The sequence below is a fragment of the Manis javanica genome, chromosome 1 (genome assembly GCF_040802235.1).
Source record: "Manis javanica isolate MJ-LG chromosome 1, MJ_LKY, whole genome shotgun sequence".
Classification (NCBI taxonomy): Eukaryota; Metazoa; Chordata; class Mammalia; order Pholidota; family Manidae; genus Manis; species Manis javanica.
Window position 1 is genome coordinate 179,838,622 of NC_133156.1, and position 12,192 is coordinate 179,850,813.

Below are 12,192 nucleotides of genomic sequence, written 5' to 3' on the forward strand. Positions count from 1 at the left end.
ATAGTTAATACTGTGATTGGCATCATCCCAAAGACTGTTTCCTACTAGACCTACACCAGCTCTGACTTACTCACCAGGTCCCTCCTCACTACTGGTCACTTATGCCCTTCTTTCTCCCACTCAGCTCAACTTTCTCCCCTGCCCCAAACCCTGGCTGGTTAGAGTCAGCAAAGGAGAGCTGTCCAAGAAGGTACCGTTACCTCATCCAGGCTGTTCTGCTGGCAGGGGAAAGAGAAAGTGAAGCCCAGAGGCAGTGACACACCCTTCATGCCCATGTACTCAAGGAAGTCAGCGATGCACTGGACAATGTGGTCAAAGAGCTGCAGGGAGAAGGTGGGCTCTGAGGGAGGGTGCCCAGGCCAGGGCACACTGCCCCCCCAGGGTCTGAGCACAAACTCAAGGGCCCCACCCAGAAGGAATGCAAGCTCAGGCACAGACCTGAGGAAAGACCAGGATATGGCCCTGGCCCACATAGCCTTCCCCGGAACCATGGGTGAGAAGAGACAGCACTGTCCTCCCCGGTGAGAAGTGGGTCCCCTACCAGAGGTGCCACCCTGCCTCACCTCATCCCCAGTGCCATGCATGACCTCCTGTGGGATAGAGTAGATCTTGTTGTGCATCTCCACGCCACGTCGCTTCCCATTTCGCACACGCACCAGCAGGACCCGGAAATTGGTTCCCCCGAGGTCCAAGGCCAGGAAGTCACCTTTCTCTGGAAAACAGACCCAGAATGGCGATGTGTCAGGGCATCACTGCTTCACAACAGCAGACGGGGAGCATCTAAAGCACCTTCTACTGATGGGGAGCTCTCCTGGGATCTCCTCCACAACTCCTGGTGATGGACTATGAGATCCAACTAACAAAAAGTAAGATCCCTGGAACCTGTTGGCTTCTAAGTGGTTCTCATGAGTTCAAGTGACAAGGCCTCAGAAGTTCCAATGGGCTCTGCAGGACATGGGAATTAGCAGTACATACACTCAAAGATATCCAAGCCTGCCATTCATGCTGAACTGAAGGCCACCTTATGTTAGGTTCTAGAATAAGGAAGGAACAGCAGAGTACAACTCTTTAAAGGAAGTTCAAGGGAAATCTTATTAAATGAGAAAACCCTCCTTTGTTGGCCAATCAAAATGTGCTAGATGCCTCACACACAGTCCCCAGGCAACCCTCGGGTAGCCCTGGCAGGGAAGCTTGCATTCTCGTCTGAAGGAGTATCAAGCCCTGGCTGAGCTAGGCTGAGTCACTTGCTCAGAGCCACACAGCCAGAAGGGGGTTGAGTAGGGACCAAGTCCCAGCCTCTATGCCTGGAACCTGTACCAACTGCGCCACGATGGCCTGCTCAGTGATCATTTTCTCTGCATTGGGAAAGACTGCCATTTCTTGGGTTGCAAGACCTAAACCAGGGGTCAGTGATCTTTTTCTGCAAAGGGCTGAGCAGTAAACATTTCAGGGCCTGGGAATCATAGTATCTGCTGCAACCACATGAGTTTGCCGTGGTTGTGCAAAGTGACCCTAAACAATATGCAGACAAAGGGGCATGGATGAGTACTAATAAAAATTTACAAAAATAGGCACTGGGGCCAGATTTAGCCCATGGGCCTTACTTTGCCAACCTCAGACCTAGGGCTTACAAGAGCTGGCCCCTGGAACCAGAATTCCTGGGTTTGAATACCAGCTCTGCTGTTTTCTGCCTTGGGTGGGTTTTTTTTAACTCTCTGTGCCTCAGTTTTGTGCCAAACATAACAGTTTGTTAATAAGCAAAATGAACTACTAATCTCTGTAACAATTAAAAATGAAATGAATTCATATACGTAAAATGCTTAGAGGTGTGCTTAACATATTATAGACAGTCAATAAGTATTTACTATTATTACTGTTCAATTCTTAGCAGAGGAATGAATTCCTTGATGAACACTCGAATTACCCTGTACTCTATTTGAAACATGCTCTGTCCTAAATACCCAATGCTAAGGCTAAGGGAGACCTCTCGGAGCATCAACACCAGGATGAGGGCCCACCATGGTGAGCTGGGTGGCAGCCCTGCCAGGTACCTGTGCCATCAGGGGTAGCACACACGTAGGTGGGCAGCATCTTGACGGGGGCAGTGGCATGAGTCTCCTTGCTCAGACCCCGCTCCATTTCTACTTTCATCCTCCTCTTGACCTCCAGCAGCTGCTCACGGCTCAGCTTCAGAGGCTCCAGGGTCTTCTGGCGAACTCGATGTTGGTCAGCCAGCCGGTGGGCCACTGCCGTCACCATGGCTGCCCCCTTGCCACTGCCATCTTCGGAGCGGAGGAAGCGGACATCACAGTCGGGTACCAGGCGCCGCACGGTCTTGTGAAGGCGCTTGGCGAAACTGCAGTCATGGAGATAGGGCATGAGACAGTGTCCATGGTTATGGTCAGTGGTACACATGGCTGGGGCACCAGCTCACCAGCCCACATGCCAGGAGGCACCTGCAGGAGTGGAGATCCTCTCCCCACACTTTCCTAAGTTTAAGGTGACTGTATAAAAGCTCAGATCTTCAACTGTGACCACCCTGGCTGGGCTTAATGCCTGCTGAAAGGATCCTTCTAGGATGCCACTATCCCCTGTGTGCAGTCACATAATATTCTTCCCACAGGCCACAGCTCCTCTGCCCAATATGTCAGCCCTTTGCTGGAGCAGCCCAAAGGAGTCAGGTGATTCTGACACCAACCGCCATTCACGTTCCATTACTCATTTCACTCGATGATGCCTGGGAAAGACCCAAAATAGAAATGGTAGAAACAGTCTTCTGGACTCTGGACTCTCTTTGGCCAGTTTCTGCCAATGATCCCAAAGATGTCTGAACAGCTAAAGATAATAGGTATGTTCATCAAGAAGTTCTAAGTGGTGACTGCTGGGAGCCACGGTCCCCAGCGCTCCCCACTCCAGCTGTGGTCTGGGGGCCAGTGCATCAGTGGAGGCTGTTAGAGATTCAGGATCTCAGACTGAACTCAGACCTTATGAATCAGCATCTGCCTCTTAACAATATCCCCAGGTGATCTGTGTGCACCTTCAAGTGTTTGAAGCACTGGACTTGGAAACTAGGGAATAATAGGGCTAAGACCTTCTGCATCAATTCAGTTAATGAAGGCCCATTGCCTTGGCACTCATATTAGGTGAAATTAATGGGATAATGAAGTGGGCAAAATAGAGATCTTCCATGTCTCAACTGAAATTTGAATATTTTGGTGCTTATGACCCAAGAGATCAAAACACAGAGTGCAGGGCAGGATCATTTCAATACCCAGGTCAGCCAGAGAGGCTGGTAACCCATGGGACTGGGAGTGCCACTGGTAGAGGAAATAGCACCTGAATGAGAGTCAGAGAAGCACATAGAAAGACACTATCTCTCTTATACAAGAGGGTGCCAGAAAGACCCCTGTGCCAGGAGAGCCCGAGTAGAGGCCATTGTTGGCAGCCTTCAGAAATTACCCCCACCAGGCCAGGGACAACTTGCCCAGTTGGGGGCTTTTTTCCTACAAAGCCCCTCAAATCCATGATCCATCTCAGCCATCCCCAAATGCAAAACAGAGTTGGCCTGTGAGGTCACTGGGGTCACTCTTGAGCCTGTCAAGGACCCCCAACTGCTCTGGCACTCAGTCACTCCCAGGATGTGGACTCACTGAGGGTGCTTCTTGTAGACAGAGCCGTCAACCCCAATGGTAGAGCGCAGCCGCTCCTTGCCGGCCTTGTTCTCCTTGATGCGCTGCAGCACAGCCGCCAGCGTGGCGGCGCACAGGCTGGCTGAGCGTGTAGACACGATCTGGCAGATCCGGTGAGTGGCCACACAGTCCTCCTGTGTCGGGTCCATGCCCAGCCGCACCAGGACCTCACGGGCCGTCCGGACACCATCCTTCTCCCTGGGAAACAGGAAGGCAGCAGGTGGGCACATGTCCAATTCCCTGTGGCACAAGGGTGGCAGGCATGTGACCTGACAAGGAAATCCCTCAGCTCCAGCAAACGCCTCATCCCAGCAAGGACAGGTACCCACGTCACTGCTCAGCCCCCCATTGGCATAAAACAAGGTGGAGGCATTGGGGGACACAACACAGCCAACCTGAGGCTCCACTCCCAGACACACACACACACACACACACACACACACACAGTTTCACTGACTGAAAACACTGTATGTATGTGTAAGTTTGTGCTACGTCTGCTTGTCTTGGGGAACAGTACCTCTGCCAAACCACCTCCGGCTGTGTGTGGCAGCTGTGGAGCCCACCCTATTTTCTCTCTACAAAGCAGCCAACAGTCCACTGTGCTTCACAATGGACTGGCCTCTGCTTTATCTTGTGCTGAAGACGGTGTGAAAGCTGGTGCCAGAAGACTGGGACTCTTCTGAGGGGAGCTAAGTGCCTCACAAATGTGTGTGCTCTCATCCCCAGGCAGGCACAGTTCCTTCAGGAAGCTCCACTTAAACTCGGGTGAACTGCTTCGCCGCTCCCTTTAGTACCAAGGCACCCTCTCTCCACCACCTGATCCACCCAAAGGGCCTCCCCAAGCGACAAGTGAAAGTCTCGAGAACAGAAAACTAGGTCTAGCTCCTTGGATATTGTTCATTGAAAAACAAAAACCAGGCCATCCTCATTCCCATCCCAACCGCACTGTGAAAATTCAGACCTCAGCTCTACCTACTGGAACTAAATGGGTGAGGACCCAGCTTTCTGGGATGAAGCAGGAGACAGGATAGAGCCCTTCCGGCAAGAGAGTATGAAATGTCAGAGCTTCAGGAGAAGGGGAAGGAAATAGATGCAAATGAGTCAGTAAGGGGTCCACTAGGAGCCTCCAGCATTAAGCCACACCCACGCCCCCATGGCCAGGCAGGAATGTGAGTGGAGTAGTCCTGCACACAGAGGCCAGGTGTTCCAACACCTTGAGTCACTTTGGTAGTCAGCACACCCAAAACGGACAAGACTATCTGGTAAGTGAAATTAAACCACAGGCCCGCCATGTCCCATCCTGAGCAAGACTCTCTTGCTGTCCACATTCTAATGTCCAGTGCCTTTACTCATTCCCCAACTGCCTGTCCACTCTTTTGGGGACCCAGTGAACAGAGAAGGCCCCAAAAGCTTACCCTTCAATATCGGAAACATCTTTGGTCTCAAAGTGGCCAGTGGTGAGGAGTTCTGGGCTGAGCTTCCCCCCGAAAAGCAGCTCCTCCTTGGCCATTTTCACCAGGATAAGCCTCACCAATTCCCCCATGTACATCCCACTGATCATCTTCTCAAATCTGTAGGGAGATACACACCATAAAATCAGTAAATTCCCTGCTGTCAATGAACTCACAGCTCCCCTGTGGAGGCAGCACGTACACACAGGGCAGGCACACAATTAAGTGTTAATGTGTGTGGCACTGACTGGAAATGAGGTGTGCAGAGAAGCACAGGCTCCAGTGGGGCAGGAGGGGCCAGGGAACTGGGGCTTTCTCTGCAGCGGCACGGAGTGCCTTTGGCAGCCAAACTACACATCCAGAGAATGTGGAACATTCTGGAGCAGCCTGAATTTTAGGTAAAGTAAGGTACATGTAAGGTAGTGCTTGTGTACAAATTTTTCTCTAGCAAGGAAATGCGTTTTTAAAATGAACCTTATATATAGAACCTCAATATTTATTTACAAGAGGAAAAGGAAGTCAGTCTGATTAAATGTGGGGGACAGGCCCAGCAACTCATGTCCTTGTACTGCCCCTCCCCTTGCAAGGACATTTATGGATTCCTAAGAAAACAGCATGAAAAAAAACCCTGGGTGGAGCTGATGGTGTGATGGAGCAAGATTTGAGGGCAGGTTTGGACAGGCAGGAAGGAGGTCTAGGTGTCAAATGGTCTCAGGAATCTGGGAGTGAGACATCTTGGAAGTTTCTGAGCAGGCAGGTGACAAGACAAAGGCATGTTTTAGAAAAGCAGAGGCATGTCTCCAAGCTGAGGGTATTTGGGTAGTTTATTTTTTCAACACTAGGTGATGCTGTTTTCTTTAGAAGATAGTCTTTCTGGCTCACACAAGGTAACCAGAGAAACCAAGCCCTTAAAATTCTTCTTGGCCAAAATTAGGCCCTTTCTTGGTAGCTCAGAAAGGATTTGGGTCCTAGAGAGAAGAGGCACCTAGAGCCTGTGGGCACTAACTAGGCAGCGCTTCAGCGAGGAGGCCCAGAGCAAGGGTGTGGAAGGGAGGAAGCCAGGCCCTCAGAAGGTAACTTGCTCAAGACCCAAGGCCAGGTATGGCAGAACTGGAGCTAAGGGCAGAGCTGGCCAAACTGCTTGAGCAGAGGGTGCATTTAGCATGTTTAAGCACCAGCTCAGGCACACTGCCTGGGAGGCAGCCTGGCTTCAGGAGTGAGGGACTCAGGTGTCTGCTTCTGCACTTGTCTGAAATATCTGGTTCTATGGGAGGAGATAAGGGGAGGGGGCCAGTGGGGCTCCGAGGTGTGGGTCGTTTCTTAAAGCTTTTATTCCAGTTTTTAAAAACACTTTGTGTTAGTCAGTGTTTGGAAAATATTTATTTAGAAACAAAGAGTGAAGAAAAGTTCCCGCATGAGCCCGATCATGACTTCAGGGCTACCTTGGCTGACACGTCAGTATATGTCCTCCCGTGACTTATCTAAGGCTAAACCAGCAGTATGTTACTAAGAGCGGCCTGGCAATTCTGTCTCCTGACACTTCAAAGGGCATAGAGCTCCTTAGAGTGGCTTGGGCATGCCTCATTCATGGAAGCATTGAGCAAGTGACTTTTCAGTCCATTAATTTCCCACCATCCACAGGCAGACACAGCCAGTATGTTCCTATGAAAGTTATAAGTAAATGGACTCACATTTCAACATATGAGAGAAGCTTGTGACTTAAATAAACCATGCTTTGAGGAAGCAAGGACTTTCCCAGAAAGAAAAGGCTCCCTACCACCAAGCTGGTGAAAAGCTGTCTTGCACAAAACATTTTTGCAATTGCCCACAGAACTTGCAATAATCCTGTTTCAAGATCTTTAATGGGAATTGGCAAATGTTTGTGGGAGTGAAATAATGGTTTCTGAGTCAAAACCAAGTTTGACCAGGCTGGAAAGTATAACATTCAAGGTCCAAAATGTTGGAGGCCCTCCTCCAGTCCACCCAGGAACCTGGCTGGGCCACGGGTCCAGGGAGGGCCGCCAAGGAGGTTCCTTAGCCAGCTTTTCTGCAGGCCTCGAGTCTACCTGCAGCCAGGGCAGGAAGCACTGGAGCTCTGTGGGGTCCAGCCTTTCTCAGGCAGCTCTACGGGAGGTCTGAATCAGAGCCTCAGCCAGTAATTAGGAGCCAACAGTCACAGCCTCATCCTCTGGGCAGTGACCAGGGTGGGCGCCACAGAAGGAGCTTTCAGAGACCCTAATCTTGGCCATCTCAACCCGAATCTTCTTATGTGGCCCACAGACTGTTTCTAGGGACAACTTACAAATTGAAGGTGGAAAGAAAGAACAGGACCACACACTCAGAATGTTACATAAAATGACTCTTCTGGAGGACAGCCTCAGTTCCCAAGCCCACCCCCACACCGGGGGGCGCGCTGCTCACAGCTGCTTCCCAGGGTTCAGGGAGCCCATGTCGATCTCCTGGTCAAACTCAGTACGGAAGTCGTCAAGCACGCCGTCATCACCAAAGGCCCCCCACTCCATGTTGATACACATCCGCCCCTCGTCACCCTCCACCATGTCGATGTGCCGCATCTCCTCCATGTAGCAGGCATTGCTGCCCGTACCTGCCAAACCAAGGGGCTGCTCAGCTCCCGCCCGCACATCCTCTCTGGAGCCCCCTCTCCTTCTTAGCCCACCATCCTGAGACTGCCCAAGGTGGCTGGGATTCTTCAGAGCAGGCTCCCGGAGCATCCCAACACGGTCCAATACACTGCCATCCCCAACCCCAAAAGTCCTGGCTCAGCCCTCCCACATGATCGTACCATCATCATCAAAGAGAAAGCACAGAGGAGCATCCAGGCCATGGACGCCTCCTCTCCTCCTGGCTCCTATGCCCACAGCCAGCCCACGCCGGCCCTGACACCCAGGGCTCACCCCCGTCATCTTCTAACAGGAAGCACGAGGACCACCCAGGCCAATGATGCCTCCTCTCCTCCCGGCTCCCACACCCTCCGCCGGCAGCACCGGTCCTGACGCCCAGGGCTCACTCAACCCCATCATCTTCTAACAGGAAGTACGAGGACCACCCAGGCCATGGACGCCTCCTCTCCTCCAGGCTCCCACGCCCCCCGCAGGCCTGCACCAGCCCTGACGCCCAGGGCTCACTCACCCACAATGAGGCCGATCTCGCAGTTCTGGTCATCATAGCCACAGGTCATCATGGTCCCAACGGTGTCATTCACCACAGCCACAATATCAATATCAAAGTCCTGCAGAGATTAAAGGGGTCTCTGTCCTTCTCCATCACAGACAGGTCCCAGAAGATAGAAGACCAGCAGGACACACAGCTCAGGAGCAACAGGGCTGCCCTTACCAATCCTACTTGGAGCCAGAGCAGGTTGGAGCTGGAAACCAGGTCCAGAACTAGTCTTACAGAAGCGACTCACTACCCACCCTGCTGTCCTCACACAGAGGACTGCAGCGCTATGGTCTAGTTTACAGCCATCACTGTGCTGAGATGAGCCCATCTTGTCACTGTCTCCTTCTCTTTCCTCGTTTCTTTCTCCCTCCATCCCCATGACTCCTTCTGCAACAATTCCTTTGTCTTGATGTTCTCTCTGCCCCATTCCACCCTAATGCCAACATCATCCCAACTTTACTTGAAAATGATATTCAGGTCTTCTTCGGGTTAAAGACTAAAGGATTTCTCTTGCACCAAGGCTAAGTGCTCTCTATCCTGCTAATCAGGAGACCCCAAAGATATCTGATCTTATGTAAGCTCACTGGTGTGGTATAATCATTTTGCAGTATATGCATGCCAAGTCATTATGCAGTATACCTCAAACTTATACAGCACCCTATGTCAATTATACCTCTATAAAACTGGAAAAAAATTAAAAATTAAAAAATATTATTGGGTAGGCATAATGGGAAGGAAGAAAACCTCTCTTTAAGACCAACAAACAATTCTCACACTGACTTGAGGACAGACTGGGAAAGACTTCAGAATGGACCCAAAAGAATGTAAAGAGCCTCTGGACCCAAGTTCCTGCCTCCCCACCCCTGCTCCCCCTACTCACCCCTCTCCTCTGGATGGCTTTTCGGATCAGAGTAACCACATCTTTACCTTCCACACCACTGGACTTGAACCCCTTGGTCCACGACACCAGGAAACTCTGGAAAAAGACCAAGGAATGAACACCAATTCCTTACAGACTCAGACCATACCCCCAAACAATCACTGGTGGAGAATTCTGCCACGGGGCTTAAGTTTAGTGCACCACTGCTTCCTGACTAGCCTAGGAAGGAGAGACTAAGTTCCCACCAAAGAGCCAGAAAGGAGATCAAATGAATTATTCCTTCAGGATCTACTGCCCCCAGGAAGTGGAAAATGCAGGTATAGGACTGCCAGAATAAGATACTGTACCCTTTCGTCATTAACTCCCCAGACATCTTTCTTCTAAGGACCTTTATAATACTTTAGATTAAAGGAATTCCTAACTATTTTCTCATTCCTGTTTCCCTAAGAGAGATATGACAACATGCAATGTGTGTGGGGTTGCACTGTCCTTTGAGGAGAGGGTGATGAAGACCTCCTTCTCTGATACTTCTTCACACCCACACACACTCACCCAGGACACAGCTCCCACACTCAGACCTCGTCCACACCACCATCAGAGCCATCTCCAACATGACAGCAGCAGGTGGCTCAAGAGTTCTTCCCAGTCCTCCTGCCCGAAGAGTGAAGCACAGAAGTATACAAACAACTCATCTTACCTCGTCTAGTTTCGTCTGGTGGCAGGGGAATGAGAAGGTAAAACCCAAGGGGAGCTTCTTCTCTTTGATTTGCAGCTTATCCATGAAGTTAGCCAGGCATTCGGCAATGTGGTCAAATAGCTACGGGCACACAGCACAGGAAGATGAGCAGGGAGGCAGGATAACAGAGATGAAGAGCATCGGCTTTGGCTCAGAAAGTAACTAGTCTAATGTGTGCAAGCTATGTATCCCTTCTGAAGTCTTAATTGCTTATCTGTAAAATAGGGGTGATAACTATAACAGCCCTCACAGAGTTACCAAAATGATTAAATGAGTCAATACATATAAGAGCATAACATTAGTGCTTATTAAATACTATCTTCCACTTAAGCGATTTATCCAAACCACTGTCAAAAGAAGACTGTGAGGTAGGAGAAATCACAGCCAAAGCTAATAAGAAAGTCATCTCATGCCCTGGGAATAGAACATCCTTTGGTGGCACTGTCAGAACCCCCCTTGACATGGATGCACAGCTGATGGTCTTACCAGAAAGGGCAGCTCATCTCACTGCCAAGAAGTATTTTAGCATCCCCATCTCTTGTGAATGGGGGCGGGGGGATGGGACATTCTCTGTTGGCATTCTGATTGAATGTCAACAACTTAATAAAAATATAAGTAACTTTTAGATTTTTCCTCCACTCCAGAAAACTACTTTCCTGGGGGCAATTCAAATAAGCTATCTTTTTTTTTCTATCTTCAAAATGGAACACCCAGTGAGCCCATGAAGAGTGCTGAAGAATGAACAGAGTTTTGTGGATGGGCAACCTCACAACCATGCTAAGAAGGACCTGCAACTCCTAAGAAAAATCCTACACCTAAGAAAAAGCTGTATTTACAGTCACCCAGGCTTTCAATCAATCCAAAACCCACAGACCCATGGCTTCCTTTTGCCTACCCAGCATCCTCAAAGACAAGTTGGTGACACCTTCAGGTGCTTAAAGACTGAGGCCAGGGGCGCTGAGGTGCAAAGTGTAAGCAAAGGTTGACCAGATGGCAAAGCTCTAAACCCAAAGTGGGTGGAAGAGGACCACATTCCTTTTCCTCTCCAGGCAGGAGCAAGAGTCTCCACTAATCCAGCATTCCCGAAGTGTGGACCTGGACCAGCAGCATCCCCACCATCATGTTAGAAGTGCAGGTCTTAGGGTCGAAACCCAAACCTGCCAAATCAGAAATTGTGGGGTTGGGCCCTCAAAGTGACCCTGAAGTAGTGGCTTGAGAACCCCTACACTAAACCACAAAAAGTATTTGCATTACAAGGGAACTGAGAGGCTGGGGTGGCAGGTAGATTGAGAGGCCCACCAGCTCCGCAGATATCTGGAGTATGCTCAGTAGAAGGGATCCAGGAAGACAAGGCCACCCTCACATAGGTGGGCAGCTCTAACTGAACTTCCTGCACCAGTCCCGTCCCTCTATCTGATCACATTGCAAAATTAACCTCAGCAAATGCTGAAACTCAATCTCCAAACCAAAACATTCTCAACAGCAAAGGCAGGCAGTGACAGGGCTCACTCACCAGTACACAGATGTCAACTCCCTTAAGTAGAGGGCAAGTATTTTAATATGTAAATAGGGTATCTAGACACATAGTCAGCAAGTTCTATTCTTCTGATGGGAAGCTGATGGAAGCCAAAATTTACAATATGGTTAAACAAACCCCCAGTACCTTCTGTTGGTACTCTAGTCAAAACAATCTTTAGTGTAACTAGTTTTTATCCAGAAAAAGAAAGTTGCAGAAGCTGTACAAAGAGATGAGGCCAATCACCAGACATGGAGGGAGTGGGAGCTTTCGAAGGCGGAATGCGAGATGGTTTCCCCTCACTCATTCCGGTTCACTGTTCTCTTCCAATTGTGCTGCCAACAGGAAGAGGCAGGAAAAAATAAAGAGAGACAATGAACAGGCATTAAATAATGCACTGCCCAATACAGTAGCCACTAGGCATCTACAGCTATTTCAGTTCATTAGAATTTTTAAAAACTGAAGTCAGTTCCACATTCCAAGTGCTCACTACAGTACTGAGTGGCTCCCATGAGGCACAGGGCAGACCCAGAACAGTCCCAGCACTGTGAGAAGTTCTACTGCACAGCACTGGGTCTGAAGACCCCACACCTCTTTCAAGTAGAACAGCAGGGCCGTCTGTGCCCCTAATCGGAAGGCTCTCTCCTTTTCTGTTTGCTGATGATCTAAGGATAAGATAGTGGGAGAAAGAGCTAACACCTTCCTGCCATAAAAAGGCTCAAAGGGCATCATTTTATGAA

General features: G+C 49.8%; 1 protein-coding gene across 6 annotated transcripts in view; it reads right to left on the reverse strand.

The window, feature by feature from the left end:
- HK2 (hexokinase 2) overlaps window positions 1-12,192 on the reverse strand; it is a 55,010-nt gene that overhangs the window by 11,118 nt on the left and 31,700 nt on the right. For 3 of the 6 annotated variants that reach the window (XM_017648529.3, XM_037027227.2, XM_073242051.1), the window contains exons 4-12: window positions 9,898-10,017; window positions 9,201-9,296; window positions 8,291-8,390; window positions 7,562-7,745; window positions 5,105-5,260; window positions 3,651-3,929; window positions 2,052-2,356; window positions 564-712; window positions 201-320 (exon numbers count right to left, since the gene is read on the reverse strand). In XM_017648529.3, the coding sequence (XP_017504018.2) occupies window positions 201-320; window positions 564-712; window positions 2,052-2,356; window positions 3,651-3,929; window positions 5,105-5,260; window positions 7,562-7,745; window positions 8,291-8,390; window positions 9,201-9,296; window positions 9,898-10,017 (1,509 nt within the window). Of the gene's footprint in view, window positions 1-200; window positions 321-563; window positions 713-2,051; window positions 2,357-3,650; window positions 3,930-5,104; window positions 5,261-7,561; window positions 7,746-8,290; window positions 8,391-9,200; window positions 9,297-9,752; window positions 9,788-9,897; window positions 10,018-12,192 lie in introns of those variants that run through there. The other 3 variants (XM_017648530.3, XM_017648527.3, XM_073242078.1) reach the window with 2 other exon arrangements.